At 36.9% G+C, this 16,932-nt stretch overlaps 1 protein-coding gene across 2 annotated transcripts in view; it reads right to left on the reverse strand.

Annotated features, from left to right (window-relative positions):
- Window positions 1–16,603, reverse strand: part of LOC117295060 (limbin-like) — a 33,159-nt gene extending 16,556 nt beyond the window's left edge. For both annotated transcript variants that reach the window (XM_033777631.1, XM_033777633.1), the window contains exons 1-11: window positions 16,436–16,603; window positions 14,825–15,575; window positions 13,339–13,625; window positions 7,478–7,633; window positions 6,245–6,470; window positions 5,417–5,550; window positions 3,996–4,300; window positions 2,995–3,072; window positions 2,112–2,355; window positions 1,759–1,839; window positions 750–860 (exon numbers count right to left, since the gene is read on the reverse strand). In XM_033777631.1, coding sequence (XP_033633522.1) covers window positions 750–860; window positions 1,759–1,839; window positions 2,112–2,355; window positions 2,995–3,072; window positions 3,996–4,300; window positions 5,417–5,550; window positions 6,245–6,470; window positions 7,478–7,633; window positions 13,339–13,625; window positions 14,825–15,494 — 2,292 coding nt within the window. In that variant the 5' untranslated portion in view covers window positions 15,495–15,575; window positions 16,436–16,603. The remainder of the gene's footprint in view (window positions 1–749; window positions 861–1,758; window positions 1,840–2,111; window positions 2,356–2,994; window positions 3,073–3,995; window positions 4,301–5,416; window positions 5,551–6,244; window positions 6,471–7,477; window positions 7,634–13,338; window positions 13,626–14,824; window positions 15,576–16,435) is intronic.
- Between the last annotated feature and the right edge of the window lie 329 nt (window positions 16,604–16,932).

The raw sequence follows: 16,932 nt of genomic DNA on the forward strand, positions 1-16,932 counted from the left end.
ACTCAATAGCAACTTCTAAAAATGAAAAAGGCTTGCGCATCAGGCACTTCATAAAGACACAACATTGTGCCAACAAGTTCATCGTTTTTTATGTTCGATTAAGGGAATCAACGTGTGTTGAAGAGGTTTTCAACAGGTGGTGAAGAGGTTTTCAACTAGCGGTTTAAACCCAAGGAGGCCCGGTTCTTGATAATTTTACCGAGATGAAGTCTAGGTAAATTAATATAAGTCACTAGTTGAAAACCGATTCTACACACTTTGTGACCCATTCATAAATACCTTTTCGGTCAAAAAACATCAACACTTTTTGGTCAAAAACTAAAATAAATGCAACAATTATAATTGTTCAATGGTTTCTTTCAACACAACACCCCTCCAGCTATGAAATGGTAAGACCCTCTGGTAAACAACTCCTTGTAAGGGAATGCTGTGCACATCACGCGTATCGCGTGATGTGGCACAGCTGTTCCGGCCGTTGTTCTCGACCAATAGGAATGAAGAAACTGTCTTATAAGCACAGGTGCAAGCTCGCGTGTCACGCCCATGTTTCAACACTTTTTACTGGTCATAAAAAAAGGTGACATGCTTTCCACCAATAGGAACAGCAAAACTGCCTGAGGTACTTTTGAATGAGAACTAACGTTATTTATCATCTCTATGCCATAAAAAAAAAAACAATTCAAATAAGAATCCCATCAGGTCAAATAACTTTTGACTGTTTCTTGAAGTCGTCTATAAGGAATAACTACCTTTCTTGTCTTTTCTTGTAGCTCATCTTGCTGCATTTTCAATGCCTGAGTCACTTCATTCTTTTCAGCTTCATGTTGCTTCCGTAGCAGTGACATTATCTCCTTCCTCTCCTGTGTCAATTTAAATTTAAAGAGACAATTTATTAAATGGACTACATTAACTGTTTTGTCAAGATATACATATCTTTAAAGGCAACATATAACTTTGGATTTTGTCACCGTTTAAAGGCAGTAGCACTACTGGTAATTACTCAAAATAATTATTAGCATAAAACCTTACTTGGTAACGAGTAATGGGGAGAGGTTGATAGTATAAAAGATTGTGAGAAACGGCTTCCTCTGAAGCAAGTTTTCGAGAAAGAAACAATTTTAACGAATTTGATTTCGAAACCTCAGATTTAGAATTTGAGGTCTCAAAATCAAGCATCTGAAAAGCACACAACTTCATGTGACAAGGGTGTTTTTGAGCTCAAATTTTCACTGGTTTGTTATTTTATGCATATGTTGAGAGATACACCACGTGAGAAGTCTGGTCTTTGACAATTACCATTAGTGTCCTGTGTCTTTAATTGTTTTAAGCCTATATCAATGTAGATTTATACAATAAAACTAATAATTATGTGAAAATTCAAAGGTGGTCACGTTTTTGAGATATCACTGAAAAACCGGAGCGAATATTTCCCTGCAGGAAGAATAATCCCAATTAATAGGAAAGCACAAAATTCAAACTTTTGGGGCACAAAATCGGATATCTTTTAACATAAACAAATTACTTTGAAGTGAAATTCTTATCAAAATGCTTTATACTATCAAAAACTAATACAGGCTTCCAACATTGCCACATGGTCTATTCGTAACCAATCCAAATTAATTGTCTGGTGTGTTTATGAATGTGAATTAAAAGACACAAAATATGCAGGAAATATATAAATAAATTGACTTCCTATTCTAGAACTTATTAAGTAACACACTTTATTTTCCAACACATGAGAATTGTTGTGTACAGTACCTGTTCTGTCATTCCTTTAGTCTTGGTCAAAATGCCGTTATATTCCGTTTTGTGCTTCTTCTGCAAGTCAGCAAGCTTGCCCTGACAGTGTTAACAAGAAAAAGCACATCATTTGTTTTAAATGATGACCTCAATGCATTGGAAAAAGATTCTGGTTTTGGGGGCATCAACCCAAATCAACTACCACAAGGGCCACCATGCCTCCAAATCTTAGGGCTAAAACAGGGTATACCCCCTTCACAGTCCATAATGATGTAGGGATGGGGACCCCCAAAGTTTCCTACCCACATGCCCTGCGCATTTATTTTATTCAAAATCTTGCTAGCGCAAATTATATCTTCCTTAATGCTGACCTTATTTTGAGTGCTCAATCTCTTGCTGAGTTCTCGACATTCTTCTTTATACTCATCCTCCAGTGTCTTATTCAAGTCCTTCATTTTGCGCTGCAACTTCTTGTTACTCTTGTCGGAGACCTTCTTGGGTATAGCGCCCTCTGCTGTCCATTTATTGATGAGGTTGATGATGGAATCGACCATGGCATCCAGACGCTGTTGTTCAAGCTGAATGTCTATTGTGATGGTCCACCAGATATCCAGACTGAATGAGGCAAATAATAAAAACAATAATACAGCATTTGTGAGGCTCATTTTCCTTAAAACCATTCATAAGGCGCCGGTTGACTAGTAGAAGTTAAGTTAAAGTATTTATTGTCAAATTGTTGGAAAAGCAAGCATTTAGAAGTGTGTTTTAAGTTTCTGCTGGAAGAGAGTGGTGTTGTGCATTGGTCTGAGGTCTTCAGGAGGTCTTCCAAAGTCTTGTTGATATTTCTTAGTATATTGTAACAATGAGGGAGGGTGCGGAAAATCTTCTTAGATCTCATGGAACTTGTGTCAATGGTTGTGATCGTGAGATCTTTCTAGCTAATACTGAGTCTGTTCCAAACAAAAGCCCATCAAGCTTATCCCTCTATTGTCTCACAGCGTCTGTATATCATTTTTATTTTGATCTAAATAATACATGAGCCTGTATCATGCACAATGTAGCGTATCGGGCCAATGCGCACGAATTGCTGCCACTATGCAAGCATTCAAACAAACAAACAAGCAGACACTTTACTATTGTTTCAGATTTTAGATAAAATTCATTTAAAACAAAATTAAAACAACAAGATGTTAAATACTCCGGATTGCACAATGGGACTTTTAAAACAAACAAAATCTATGGATCAGCACTTACTTATCAAATTCCAGCATCTTTCTCATCTTATCCTTAAGAGCTAGAACTAGAACAATGCTGTCATCAATAGCGATCAAACTGGAAGGATAAAACAAACAAAATGTATATATAAATATTTATGTCTCTTGTTTTTGTTTGTATGTTATCAATTTAATTTCTATGTATTACATCCCGTAGCTCATTTAATCTGTTATATAATAGCAGTATGTATTGGAGCTTGTTTTATTGATGTATGTTGTTGCTGTTGTTGGTTGTTGAATAAACAGAGTAGTATAACTCCACATCAAGAGAGAAAAAAAACAAGGAAAAAAAACCAAGAAAAGATACATCCACATTAAGTTTTTAGTTAGAAAACAAGCCCTGTATGTTCTGTGTACATCCTGTGAATCTAAACATTGAATTTAAAAAGAAGCAATTATATTGTTAATATTTGGCTTGACAATGACTAAAGCAAGCTCGTTGAAAAGTTAAGACAAAATTAAGAACCCACTCCGTGATAGTGAAGTTTATAACGAGAAGACCTCTAGAAGCTGCAGTCTACCTTCTACTCTCCGCCCAGGTAGTAGTAATAAGATGGATAGTTCTTTTCAGAAATGAGAAGTCTCCCGAATTTCAAAAATATACTCCACAGTGGTAGAATAGAAAGTAAGACAAGTTCTCAAAAGAACATAATCTACCTGTAAAGTAGATACACGCAATCCCCATAAGCCTTTTTGAGGTATGGCAGACGTGATACGCGCGCGTCACACGCTGCGACTGATGCCACGCTCACCATGTTGGTGGTCATTAGGTTTACGTGTAAACGCCGCGTCGCCTAAAATGCGGACTTCACTGAACAACATACGTTCTATTTCTATGGTCAATACGCACAAATTTACCACAACTTTACAGTGTTGTAGCATTGTGTCCGCCAAACCTCAAAAAGGCTTATGGTGTTACCACAAACCAAACATTGATACCTCACCATGCAATGCCTCAAATCCCAATTATAATACACTTACCAATGTTCTTTGAGGGTTGACAAACCAGACTTAGCCCCTCCTCTTGGACTCATAACGAGCCCAGCCTGCTTACTAGGGCTTCCTGACGCATACTTCCCAGTTGGTTGCACAGTGGCATACGGTCCCCTCCTACAGCACTTGATGACGATTAAGACGATGATGGCTACGATGATGCAACCAATCAGGAGAGCAACGAAGAAGAAGACGGCAGCCAGACCGTGATTGAGGAGAACGCTCTCCTCTTGAGTCTCGTTGAGATCGACGCAGGTCTCAGCAGATATGGGACCATAAGACCGACCAGGATACTACATCATAACATAACATAACACAACAATTAAAATTTATAAGGCGCTATTCCATCAAGATCATAGCGCACATGTTAACAGGAAAAAGGTGTGTCTTTAGAACATTACGAAAGGTAGATGAAGTAACAGATTCCCTAGGATAACATTGTATGATATCATTTGCCCAGCTAAACTGAAAGCTTTTTGACCTAGAGCTTTGTTTGCTCGGGGAACACTTACTTTCCATTGTTTTGAAAAGGCATCCCAGCCTACAACCTTTAGCTTTAATGGGCCATGCCTCCATACAGTTTTCAGTCTTGTAAAATCCTATTGTTTGTGTTTGTATATTGTGTTTGTATGGAAATTAATGTTGATTGATTTGATTTGATTTGATTTGAAGAGTGATGTCAAGTGTGGACCGAAGAAATCATGGAGTGTAATGTGCAGACTGGTAATGTGACAGTCAAGTGGAAATATATCGAGTAGCATTAAAAAGCAAGAAGAGCTACCTTAAAGCTGCTACGTATGTCAGATTTTTTGCCCCAAACATTAAAAAATAGGTTTTGAGTGAATGGTATTTCAAAGAGTATCACCTACTCTAACGAAAAAAAGTTTAACTTTTACTTTTAATGGTCAGGAACCATGACAAAAATTTAAGACGTTTCTTTTAAGATACATAAGAATTGGTCACGTGATATATTGTCGGGATCCCGACAAAAACTAATTTTGAGCACTTTATTTCACTGCCACTAATAATAATTGGCGGACTTTTTCAAGCAATGGCTCAAATGAAAGCTTGTAACTTTCTCGACCCCCATCAAAAAATCTGACTTAGTAGCATCTTTGCTATGAATTTATTCCCTAAGCCAATGAAGTTCCTAAAGAGATTGGGTCACGTTCTCTCATAGGTGTGGAAAATATTAAACAAGCAGTAATGGACAACATCAAAAGTAAGATTTGAAGTAATGTGTTGTGTACATATGAAGCAAGAATTAAACTAACGTTTATGGGAGACAATTGCATATTTAACAATCACTTCTTGAAAGAATCGGTGTGAGTACTGTGGGTTGGTTATTTTGAGGCCCCGATACACATATATACGAACTTTGATGAGTTAAATCAATCATTCCTTCATACCTCTGTTGTAATTTCTTGTGTTGGCATGGAATGCCAGGTTGCTATGGTAGCCCGTGTCATGGATTGACCAATAAGGTTGGTCACAGTGTCGGCGGTGAAATATGCCTTGTAGGAGATGGTCAGTGTACCACCCACTGAAATAAAAAAAAAAGATTATATAATAATGCAAAACACTGAGCTCTAGAATTGTAAAGGTCGTGGGTTTTCGAATCCCACCTGAGTAATAGGCTTGTGATTTGTTTTTCACAGAATTCGGTAAGTACTGAGTACACAGTGCTAACACACATCAGTGTATATGGGTAAAAACCAAAAATGAATATTCTTTATCCCCGATGCAATATTAACATCTATTAAATGCAAGACATTTATATAGCGCCTAATGCGCTACACAAAACATAAAAGAGTGAGAGACGATTTAACTATAAATAGTTAACTTGCTTAAAAAACTTAGTTCTTCTGTAGGCAAACAAATACTTTTTAAAATAAAATTGTGAATTTTGTATGTTATAAAGGTCAGATTTGTGTGGCAATTCTTTTTTTTTTCGTTTTTATCAAAAATACTGCAAAGATAATATTTTTTTCAATTCCTGCTTAGTAGCGTTCGATGCATTAAATGAACCATCTTGACATGGTTTTCAAAACCTTAGTATTTAACATTTTAGGTAATTTCTTTTTTTAAATAATGATGGCGTATCATTTCTACTTGTGCCAATCCCCGAGATAACAAAATCACACACAAATTTGAACCAAGTAAAAAAAAAAAAGCTAGTTAAAGACAAACTGCAAATAAAAATGTGCAAGGTTCGGGTTTTTTAAGAATCAGCTTACATGGCAACTCCTCTACTTGGTAAACAAGCTCTTCTGCCGTCGTGACAAACCCATCAGTTCCGTAAGCTGGAACCAAGTCCTTGAAGTACTCCAATCTAAGTCCATCTACATTGTCAGTAAAGACAATGCCATATGCTGGGGCAGTGGATAGGTTGGAGTGGTACAGAGTTGCAGTGAAGAGGAGATAATTCAGTGTGTAGTCATCTCCAGCTACTTCCGTTGAGAGCTAGATCAAGTTTAAAGACAAGACAAGTCAAAGAAACTAGAAATGTTTATTCAAGATTCATTTCTCTATTGTCCACATTTTAATTCAGAAATGTAGAAAAGGGAGTTCAGACAACATCAATATTTATTCACAGTTTATATCAAAACATGAACATTATTAGTGCAGTTCAACATAAAGGGACAGTGGAAAGAGTAGAACACCTCATGATCACAGCATTGCACAACCCCCCTCTTTAACGGGAAGGTAGGGCCTACACGTTTGGTAATTACTCAAAACAAATATTAACTTTAAAACTGACTTGGTAATAAGCATTGGGGAGCTGTTGATATTATAAAACATTGTGGGAAACGACTCCCTCTGAAGTAACGTAGTTTTTGAGAAAGAGGTAATTTCTCACTAAAATAATATAAGACTTCTAGCTGGAAGTCTAATTCCTATCTGAAAGCACACAAATCGTCCAACAAGGGTGTTTTTTCTTTCATCAGTTTCTCGCAACTTTGATGACCGATTGAGCCCAAATGTTCACAGGCTTGTTATTTTATGCTTATGATGGGATACACCAAGTGAGAACACTGGTCTTTGACAATTACCAAACGTGTACAGTGCCTTTAACAAACATCGTGATTGGAAACAAAAAAAACATAAAACATTAAAAGCTATTGAAAAAAACTGATACAAACACATTGGTAAATATCATCCAGATAAAAAACACCACACACTTCTTAAAAAAACAAATAATGCAACAAAGGAAGTGAGAAAGTGAGTCTCCGTTGTCTTGCAATGGAGGCTTTGTTTGCTACCAATGATTCTTGTAGCAAAAGGGCATTATCTGGCAAAACTCACAAGCTTCGAAGTATGACATCAAAGATTCGGACTACGTTGTGTTGTTTAATGCAGTTATTTTCCGTTTTTCATTAATGACGTAGCAATAAATGTCCATAGATTTTCTTTTTGAGATTGTGTAATAACCTGACAAATTAAATATGGATAATATGGGAAAAACATACCACAGATACTGTCTTGTCTATCATTAGATCTGGCTCCCAGATGGTCAGTACGTCACTGTTAAACGGTATCCACTCCTCATTCAAGTTCATAGAGAAGGAATACGATATCTGTTTACCAGTTGTCATGTTTTCTGTTTGACGTATCACACCAGTCACCTAGTGTAGAAGGGAAAATAAAAAACAAATACTAAATTCAAGCAAATGATCAAAACATACCTATTTCAACATTAATCAACTAATTGCATTCAGGTGGCTTTCGTTTAATTTAATTCATTTGATTTTTCATTAATTTATTTATTTATTTTCCTGTGCTAAATTTCTTTTCTGTAAGCGCTGTGATTTGGTTTATAAGTAGAGCGTATTTTAAATGCCGTTTATTATTATTATTATTATTATTATTATTATTATTAAACCATGTGATCATACAATTATAATAATTAGCAAAACTTGAGAATGGACTTTAGGCCTATACCTTAAAATTGCTTTTGGAACCGTTCTATTGTTTTAATAAGGGAATAAAAGGGTAGCTACAAATTCTTACACGGCCTCTTAAAGCCAACAGGGTCGAATTGCCGTGTGCCTTTAGTGCGCGGCAATGACCCTGCAAGGTTTTAAACGGACCTTTAAGAACGAGTCACTACTCTTTTATTCCCATTCATAAATGGGTCTGTCCACACTAATGGGACCATTTGATGCGACTTTTTTTTATAAATGGGTGACACAAATTAACAAGAAGAGTTTTGTCAAGCTTGTTTCCCATGCACATTCCAAATCACTCCAAGGTTTTTGTTTGCAAAGAGCAAGACACATTTTTCTGTATTTTAGCAATAACTGGGGATCATCTTCAAGATGATTATGTTTGTAACAGGGGAATGTTGGACAGACATTTCGTACATAAATGGTGAGAAAGGCATAATAATATAAACAGATTGCCAAAAATGTTGTCCCCTACAATGCAAAGAATGTTTCCAGGCAAAACCAAGACATCTGCGTGGGTACTCAAGAAACTACAGAGAATTATCTTGAAGATATTAGGTTTGTAACATGGACAGATATTTGTCACAATATGTCTGTCCATGTTAAAAACAAACATTCATACCAGCTGAAAAACCTCAAGGTACTCTTGGTTTTTACAGATAACCATAAAAATAGGGGCAATGGGTATAACTTAATTAACCTTTGAGTAAATCAATTAATTAATTATTTGTGTCATCCATTTCTAGTCAATTCCAATACAAAATGTCTGTCCTCGTTACAAACAATGTGTTTTAAAGAAAACTGCGTAACTTCTTTAATAATAAGACATTGTTATACTGTTTGGTAAGCACACTCACTATCAGCAGAGAATTGTACAAAACAAAATACAGGGAAAAATGTTGTATTTTGTGTACCCTCCCAGTCACAGTCCAAAAAGTTATCTTTTGGAACCAAAAAGACCCATTAGTGTGGACAGACCCAAATACCCTTTATTGTTAAAAAAAGTAAAACAAAATACAATTACAGACACTTTGACAGTTGAAAATTTGAGGTTTGAAATATTTTTTCCAAAAACTTTGTGAAGAGTCTGTTGCGTGTGGGTTGTGTGTACACGCACGTGCTTAGAAATAGATTACGCGTAATAGCTAGATGAATTGCGTTCCGCGTGATAAACACGTGTGATAAATACTATTATCATTATCAACAGTTTAAACACTCCACCAATAGGAGTAGAGAAACTGTCTGGGGTATTTATAAATCATATATTAAAGGCCTACAATAAAAACCAATGTGAACATTTCATTTCAAAAGGTGGTCAGGTTTTTTAGATATCACCAGATGTGGAGCATACATCCATGCAGGAAGAATAATCCCGTTTAGGAAAACACAACATGAAGTAATGGTTCTCAGATTCAAATTTTGGGAAAATAAACTGATACATGTATCTTTTTACGTTAACCAAATTACTTTAAAGTGATGAAGTTTCTCAAAATACTTTATACATCGAAAGCCGCTGCAGGATTCGAACCTTAAGTTGTTGCCGTTAAATTGACCGTCCTAAAAAGTGAAAAAGATATGATGATATAGGCCTATGCTGAAAAAGTCAGATACATACAACTCTTTCAGATAATGGAGTAAAGTTTTTGAGAAAATCAAATAAAGCCATTTTAAAGTCCTTGAGGAAACCGAGTTTAAAATGTGTGCCTGGTAATTATGAAATCAAGACTAGAATCCTGGTCATAAATTGTCACCACAGGACTCGACCCATTGGAAACTATTAGGTTTATGGGAAATTTTGAAAGGGCAACGTTTTTTCTTTAAGCAAAAGTCCAAACATTTCATTCAAGATGCAGAGTTGAATGCACGACAGATTCTAGTAACTTATATGCTTCCACATCACTGGTTGCTAAGCAACAGACACACTGGCTTCATCAATTCACCAAAATGCCATAATCCATTGTCGCTGATCGGAGAAGCGCATTAAAAACAGACATGTTATGGGTTGTAGGCCTAATGGCAGGGATTAGAAAACATACTCCACAAAAGCAATCAATTTTCCCTCCTTTGAGAAAGGCAATTTGGATGCAAAATTATGAAGCTGTAAACAATCGCCGATATAATATGGCAACTGCTTACTTTTTACAGTGGAGTTCTAGGCATTATACGGCTCATAATATTTAGTGCTTTACTGGCCATGCCATTAAATTTGTATCACAAACTAGAGATTTTTTACAATAGGCCTATTGACCCCTTGTACGCGCGTCACACGCGGCAACTGATGCCACGCTCACCATGTTGGTGGTCAATAGGTTTACGTGTAAACGTCGCGTCGCCTAAAATGCGCACTTCTCTGAACACAGAGCAAGGATGCTCTGAATAACACATGTTGACATTGACCACCAAAATGGCGCATCCAAGATTATTCTGACGATAACATCAGGTGAAATGGGTCAATATGTTCATATAAAATTGCTGAAGGAACTTGCAACAGTTCAAGATTATTCAAAACCCTCCACAAAATGGCCTTCAAATGCCTAATCACTGAGAGAAGCAACAGCCTTGTTTCCATAGCAGCATAATATTTATATCCTAATTGGTCACAATGGGTTTACAAAAACCGTTATTAGTCCAGGTACTGCAATCACACTATGTTAAATAACTTAGGTCAACACAACTCAAGGACAAGTACTGTACTTAGCTTTTACAAAGAAAGAGCATGCAAGAGGATTAGGAATGCATTGAGTTTTATAAAAATTGATGCATGCCTTTCTGATTTTTGTTTTCTTTATATTGTATTTTCCATTTTCCATAATATCAAATCGAGAGGAGATTGTGAGAAATTGTTTGATGTGACCAAGCAACCACAATAATACAAATATTACAAGGTACAAAGTGGCACATATTTCTGCCTGACCACACCGAAAACATGGGGGCAAGCCAACCACCCCCACCCCACCCCCTCTTTCTATCTCTCTTCAAAACTTTCCAAAAGACTTTGGTAATTTGTCATTAGACCAGTATCTCAAACTTGGTGTATCCAAACATGCATACTTTACATTTTAAAAATCTGTGAACATCTGGGCTCATTTGGTCCTCAAAGAAAATAATGAAAGAAATAACGCAGCCTTGTTGCAATTGTGTGCTTTCAGAATCCTGAGGAATGCTTTAAAAGCAAAAGCCTCTCTCATTTTTAAATTGTTTTTCGAAAAAATACCTCTTTCTCTAAAAAAAACTTCAAAGGGTGTTGTTTCTAAACACCGTTTATAAAATAAACAGCTCCCCACTAGTGCTCTTTACCTTTGCGTTTTTATGGTCATTTGTGTAAATTACATACTAAAGGTAGGCCTTACCCTCCAAAGATTTCCAAATTAAAGGGAAGGTACACTATTGGTAACTGTCAAAGACCAGTGTTCTCACTTAGGGTATCTCAACACATGCATAAAATAACAAACCTGTGAAAATTTGAGCTCAATTGGTCATCGGAGTTGGGAGAAAATGATGAAAGAAAAAAACAGCCTTGTTGGACGAATTTGTGTGCTCTCAGTAGGAATAAAAGACTTCTAGCTATTCTAGAAGTCTTTTATTATTTTAGTGAGAAATTACCTCTATTTCAAAATCTATGCTACTTCAGAGGGAGCCATTTCTCACAATGTTACTATCAACAGGTCTCCAATGCTCGTTACCAAGTCAGTTTTTAAGTTAACATACACACAGCTTACTATTACCAGACATAATTGGGCACAGAACAACCTATAGAGCCTAACAAGGGCATTTGGGGGTATAAATGGGAGACAATTTTCTTAACCTGTCATTTCCTTTTAGATGATGGGGGAGGTGGGGAGGTGTACAGATAGCCAGTTTGCAAAATACAAAGGTTTTCTACACAAATTGTTACAAAAAATAGTTAAACAGCTACCTGAGCGGAATGTTTTCAACAGAAATGGTATTTTTACTTGTTTATAATGCACTTGTTCACCATTTTAATGTAATTTTGATATGTGTACACTTCTGAACTTTTCGTAATCATCGAGTAAAAAATCAGGCCCCTACCTAAAGGTTTTTTGAAAAACTAAAAACACTGAGAGCGGGCGTCAAAGGACAATGCCGCTGACGTCATTTGTGGGAGTTTGCTTTGTTATACATCCACGCTGCAACAAAGCAGCTTTATCTACTTATGACGTTTTGAGAGTGATTGCGTAACGGGGCTTTTCGCAAAACTCACAGAAAAGCTGTGGAAGAGGGCATACAAAATGATTGTTTTTTTACACAATTGAAACCTATTTCTAATCATATGACTCGATTTCCTTATTCATCGAAAACATTTTAGGTGGAATTCAGCAAAGTTCCCGACTTGACATTTTCGTTCAAGCAGGTCTTTAATGGCCCGACGTTTAGACCCTAGAAGAGTCTTTCTGAAAGGCGAAGTTTTTTAAAGCGGCAAGACTGAGAGACTTGCTCCCTAAAGACCCTTCAATAATGTTCCAGACAACAAGTAATTGCAAACTGAATTGCCAAATCACTTGAACTTTTTCTGGATGCCTTCTTTCTACGTGTACTAGTGCCCCAACTGTCAACAGAGGTGGAAGGGGCATGTATTTCTACACCCCATGGATGTCTTGTCTTGATGGGTAATGCACCAACACCCCTTTTCAGAGGTGACACTGGCAGGGTCAGTTGTGCGCATGGAATTGCCATCAGCAGTAAGCTTGGGCGATATCACGATAAATTATCGAATATCGCGATATTAATTTGGAAACGATTCCGATATCGGATGGATTTGGTTTTAATCGAAATATCGATATATCGCGATATTCGCGATATATCGCGATATCGATTAAATATCGCGATATCGATTAAATATCGCGATGTATTTGCTAGCTCGCACCCCATAGGTTTGGAGTAAAACCAGAAGAATAGGTCATTAGAACACCTCTCTTATGCTAGGACTGTCTCTTCTACAACTTTCACTTGGAGTTTGAAGACTGATGATGTCAAATTTAATTAATCGCGATTATATCGAATATCGCGATATATTGTCGGCGATATATCGTGAATAAAATAAATCGATATCGCCCAAGCTTAATCAGCAGTGCGAAACCCTTCTCTCTTTTACCTCCACCCATGGAACCTATGGCTCTGAAGGACAAAGCAATAATGTTGGAAGTGTCTTGCTTCAGGACAAAAATGTCAAGACTCAAACCCAAACTCTGCTGATCAGAGTGTGAGTTCATCAAGTCCACATTCTGCTGATCACAGTGTAGGTTCGAGTCATGGCCTTGACACCTTTCAAGCAAGACACTCATTCTTAATTGCTCCGTCCTTCGGCTGCTAAAACCTCAGGAACAAAGATTCAATCAAGTTATCAGACGGACTTAGCCACTTACCAAGAAATCCACAATCTCATCTTGATCCCCGACATTTGCAATCTCATAAAGGTTCCACACTAGACTAGTTTCTGCAATACTTCCTACTGAAGAGGCGTCCCTCTTACGTCTACTGACGCTCCCTGTACCAGTCTGGGTAGTGATGTATGCTGTTGTCAGTGTGGTGTCATTGACTGATGTCACATTTTGGCTGCCTGGGTTGGAGAAGGTGATGTTTGGGCTGTTTGAAGACGCCACGCAGGAAAGGACATCAAGGTTAATCAAGGGTATATCTACAGAGGTGAAATCTGTGACAAGGAAAAACAGAAATGTTAATATCAGTGTGCTGAGGAAGAAAGTTAACTTTTCTGCTCAGTACTATTTATAAGGTCATTAGTGCAATTTGTATGGATTTGAGAAAATTGCTTATTTTGGAGCTCTTGAATGGGGTTTATTGATCAAGAGTGGTCTTTAAAGTATTTGTTTGGCAATATAAACATTCATTTATTTGTTGACTTTGTACGCACATTTTGTTTCATGACCATTTTGATCATAAAGAATATTAAATTTTAGTTTTAGTACCTAATAGCACCGATGAACTTCACTGCTGTCATTGTATTTATACAGAGTATACAGTGCTAACACACATCGGTGTATGGGTAAAAACCAAAATTAATGTTCTTTATCCCCGATGCAAATTTAACATCTATTATTACATTTATAGTTTATAATGTAGCTTCCTAGTCAGCAGAATCAGGAGAAAACTTTGCTTTTACCTACGGTCCAAACAAACATCTTTTGAGATCACATAAACATGACATAATTTAACCTCCTTAGAGCAAAGCATTTTGCTCCTTGTGAGCATAGCTTTTAGCAAAGAAAAATGACTTGAATTAAACACATATTTTTGTTTAAAGCATGTTTCTAGACCACTGACACGATGCACAGCAAACTTACACCTTACTCATGCCTATCTTTGGAGTAAAAAACTTGCACTTGATTCCCAAAATGATGGAAATGGTTTAGCCTATGCATTTTCTTAGGAGCATTAATAATAACAAATTCTTATATAGCGCATTTCACAATAATCGTATCAATGCGCTTTACATTAGTCCCCTGGTCATTGGGCCAATAAATATCCCTTTAATCTTTCTCAGCTCCCAATAGGGAGTATACAGCCCCGAGCTGCCGTGCGCTCCGAAAGCTTTTCATTCACAATATCAACCTCTACCCTCGCAGGTACCCATTTATTCCCCTGGGTGAAGAGAAGCAATTATAGTCAAGTATCTTGCTCAAGGACACAAGTGACACGACCGGGATTCGAACCCACACTCCGGTGAATTAGCACCAGAACTTGAATTCGATGCTCTTAACCACTCGGCCGTGACACTCTGAGCATTCCGTGTTATGCAAGGGGTTTATCGTTTATTTTAGCCTAGAAAAAAAACCTATTGATAAACCTTCAAGTTAATTGATAAAACAATCAGTTACTCAGCTACAAACTTACCCAAAACAATTTGAGTTTCAGACATATTCCACGAGCCAGGTGGGATCTTAAACGAGACCGATGTTTGCAACTCTCGATCAAAGTTGAAGGTTTGACCCGATGCCGTCTGCAGTGTTTCTGTAATGTTCACCTCTGGTCCTCGATAACTCAACACTCTAGAAACAGTCGTCACATTCTCATAAGCTGATCCATACTCAACACTAAGTGTTATGTTGAACAGATACCCAGAGTCTTGGAAGTTTTGCACAAAAACTGGGTAGACTAAATAAATAGTATTTTCAGACCTGATTTCGTTTGTACCGTTGATAATGTCAACAAATCCAAATGTCACATCTAACTGTGTTCTTAATGAAGTCACCTGAGAGGAGTCATTTTTAACTAAGTTACTGCCGTACGATATTGTTAGATTATCCGAAGACACCATGTCAAATTCATCTGGAGTTTTTAAAGACAGTTTTGTTTGTTCTCCTATGCTTCCAAATAGCACTTCGATGGTGATGTTGAATTTATCGCTGAGGTATAAAGATGGAAAACCCTGGAATGATGGATTGGAGCTTGGGGAATCAACTTGGAGAGTGATATTCTCAACTTGGCTGTAAGCTCCTGGGATCAAGGAGATCATCTGACAACAGATGATACCAAGGAGGATTAGCTGAGGATGATACGCCATCTTGCTGATTGAGATGAAGTCTTTATCAGCTACATGTACCAGCCATAATAATTGAGCATCTCTTGACGCTTGTCATTTTTCCTGCAAAAAAAACCCCAAATAAAATGCTAAATCAAAAAGACAGATAAAAGGGTACTCCTAGAACTATGCGGTTTCGTTCCGCTATCTAAAAAAAAAAAGGGCACCCTCAAAGTCCCCTGCCCCTAACAAGTCCCCCCCCCCCCTATACTGAATGGGACAACTAAGGTTTTCCAACTTCCATTTAAAACTACCTTCGTAAAGACAAAAATCACAAGAAAATCTTAAAACACAACAATGGAAACATTTGTGGAAGAGCAATCTGCTCCTGACAAATTCCTCATAATGTTGAGCCTAAAATAAAATGTCTTTTAACATTTTAAGGGATTAAAACAAAATAGATGATTTTTGCAATGATTTTTTGCATTTATCGCCCGTTGAAGTTTGTTAATTCTTTGGCAGTCCCAGCTGAATTGTCACGGCAATCAGGAACAGATTTCAACAGCTTTGAAAAAAAGTGAGTACTATGAATTGTATTACTATTATTCCTAGTATTAGGTGTTTTGTCAAAATCAAGTCAAGGAAAGTTAACAACACTCTTTTTAAAGAAAAAATTATTTAACAGAATATGGATGATTATCAATCAAAGAAAACAAATAACCCCAGTAAATTAGTTAGTTAGGACAAATTTAATAAATAAAAGTGATAATTAATTAATTAGGCCTAAGCTAACTGAAAAATTTTGAGACTCAAGTGGTCACATAAAATATAAGACTTTGATGATTGAATAAATTATTAAATTCCTTGGCGTAAAACAAAAGCAACCAACATTTATACAATGGCTTTTGTGTTGGTATCAGATTGTATTATTACCACGCATCAGAGTCAAGCCCACCACGAAGTAATAAAAAAAAAATACGAACCTTAAAAAAATAGCTCAGCAGTACACGTACCGTTACTCGTTAGTTAGAGGAAAGGATTACTTATTAATAAATGTAGGCACTTCCAGCTACTTCACCCTCCATAACAGGGCATTATTGACACTTAAAATTAGGTATAATTCCAATTAACTATGTCGTACAAAAGTTACTCTGCTGCGAGAAGATCGTCAATGGCATGTAAAAAATACAATTTTACTAACGTCTGGATTCCATTAACAATACTCACTATTTACATAGAGAACGCAGGGAGACCTGACTACGTGGGAACCACTCAACATGTGTTCCTAGGTAACGGGAGTAAACATTGCCTCTTTACGCTACATTCCTACAACATTTTTGCAAGAACCAGGGAGCAAAAATTCCTTCTGAAGTGATAAACACATAATGTTACCATACATTGTAGTTTATAAACGTATTAGATTCCCCCTGACCAATTCTGACTCTGTAATGTGATAAGTTTCACCAGCATTTAGGGCTTT

Source organism: Asterias rubens, chromosome 9 (assembly GCF_902459465.1).
Source record: "Asterias rubens chromosome 9, eAstRub1.3, whole genome shotgun sequence".
Lineage (NCBI taxonomy): Eukaryota > Metazoa > Echinodermata > Asteroidea > Forcipulatida > Asteriidae > Asterias > Asterias rubens.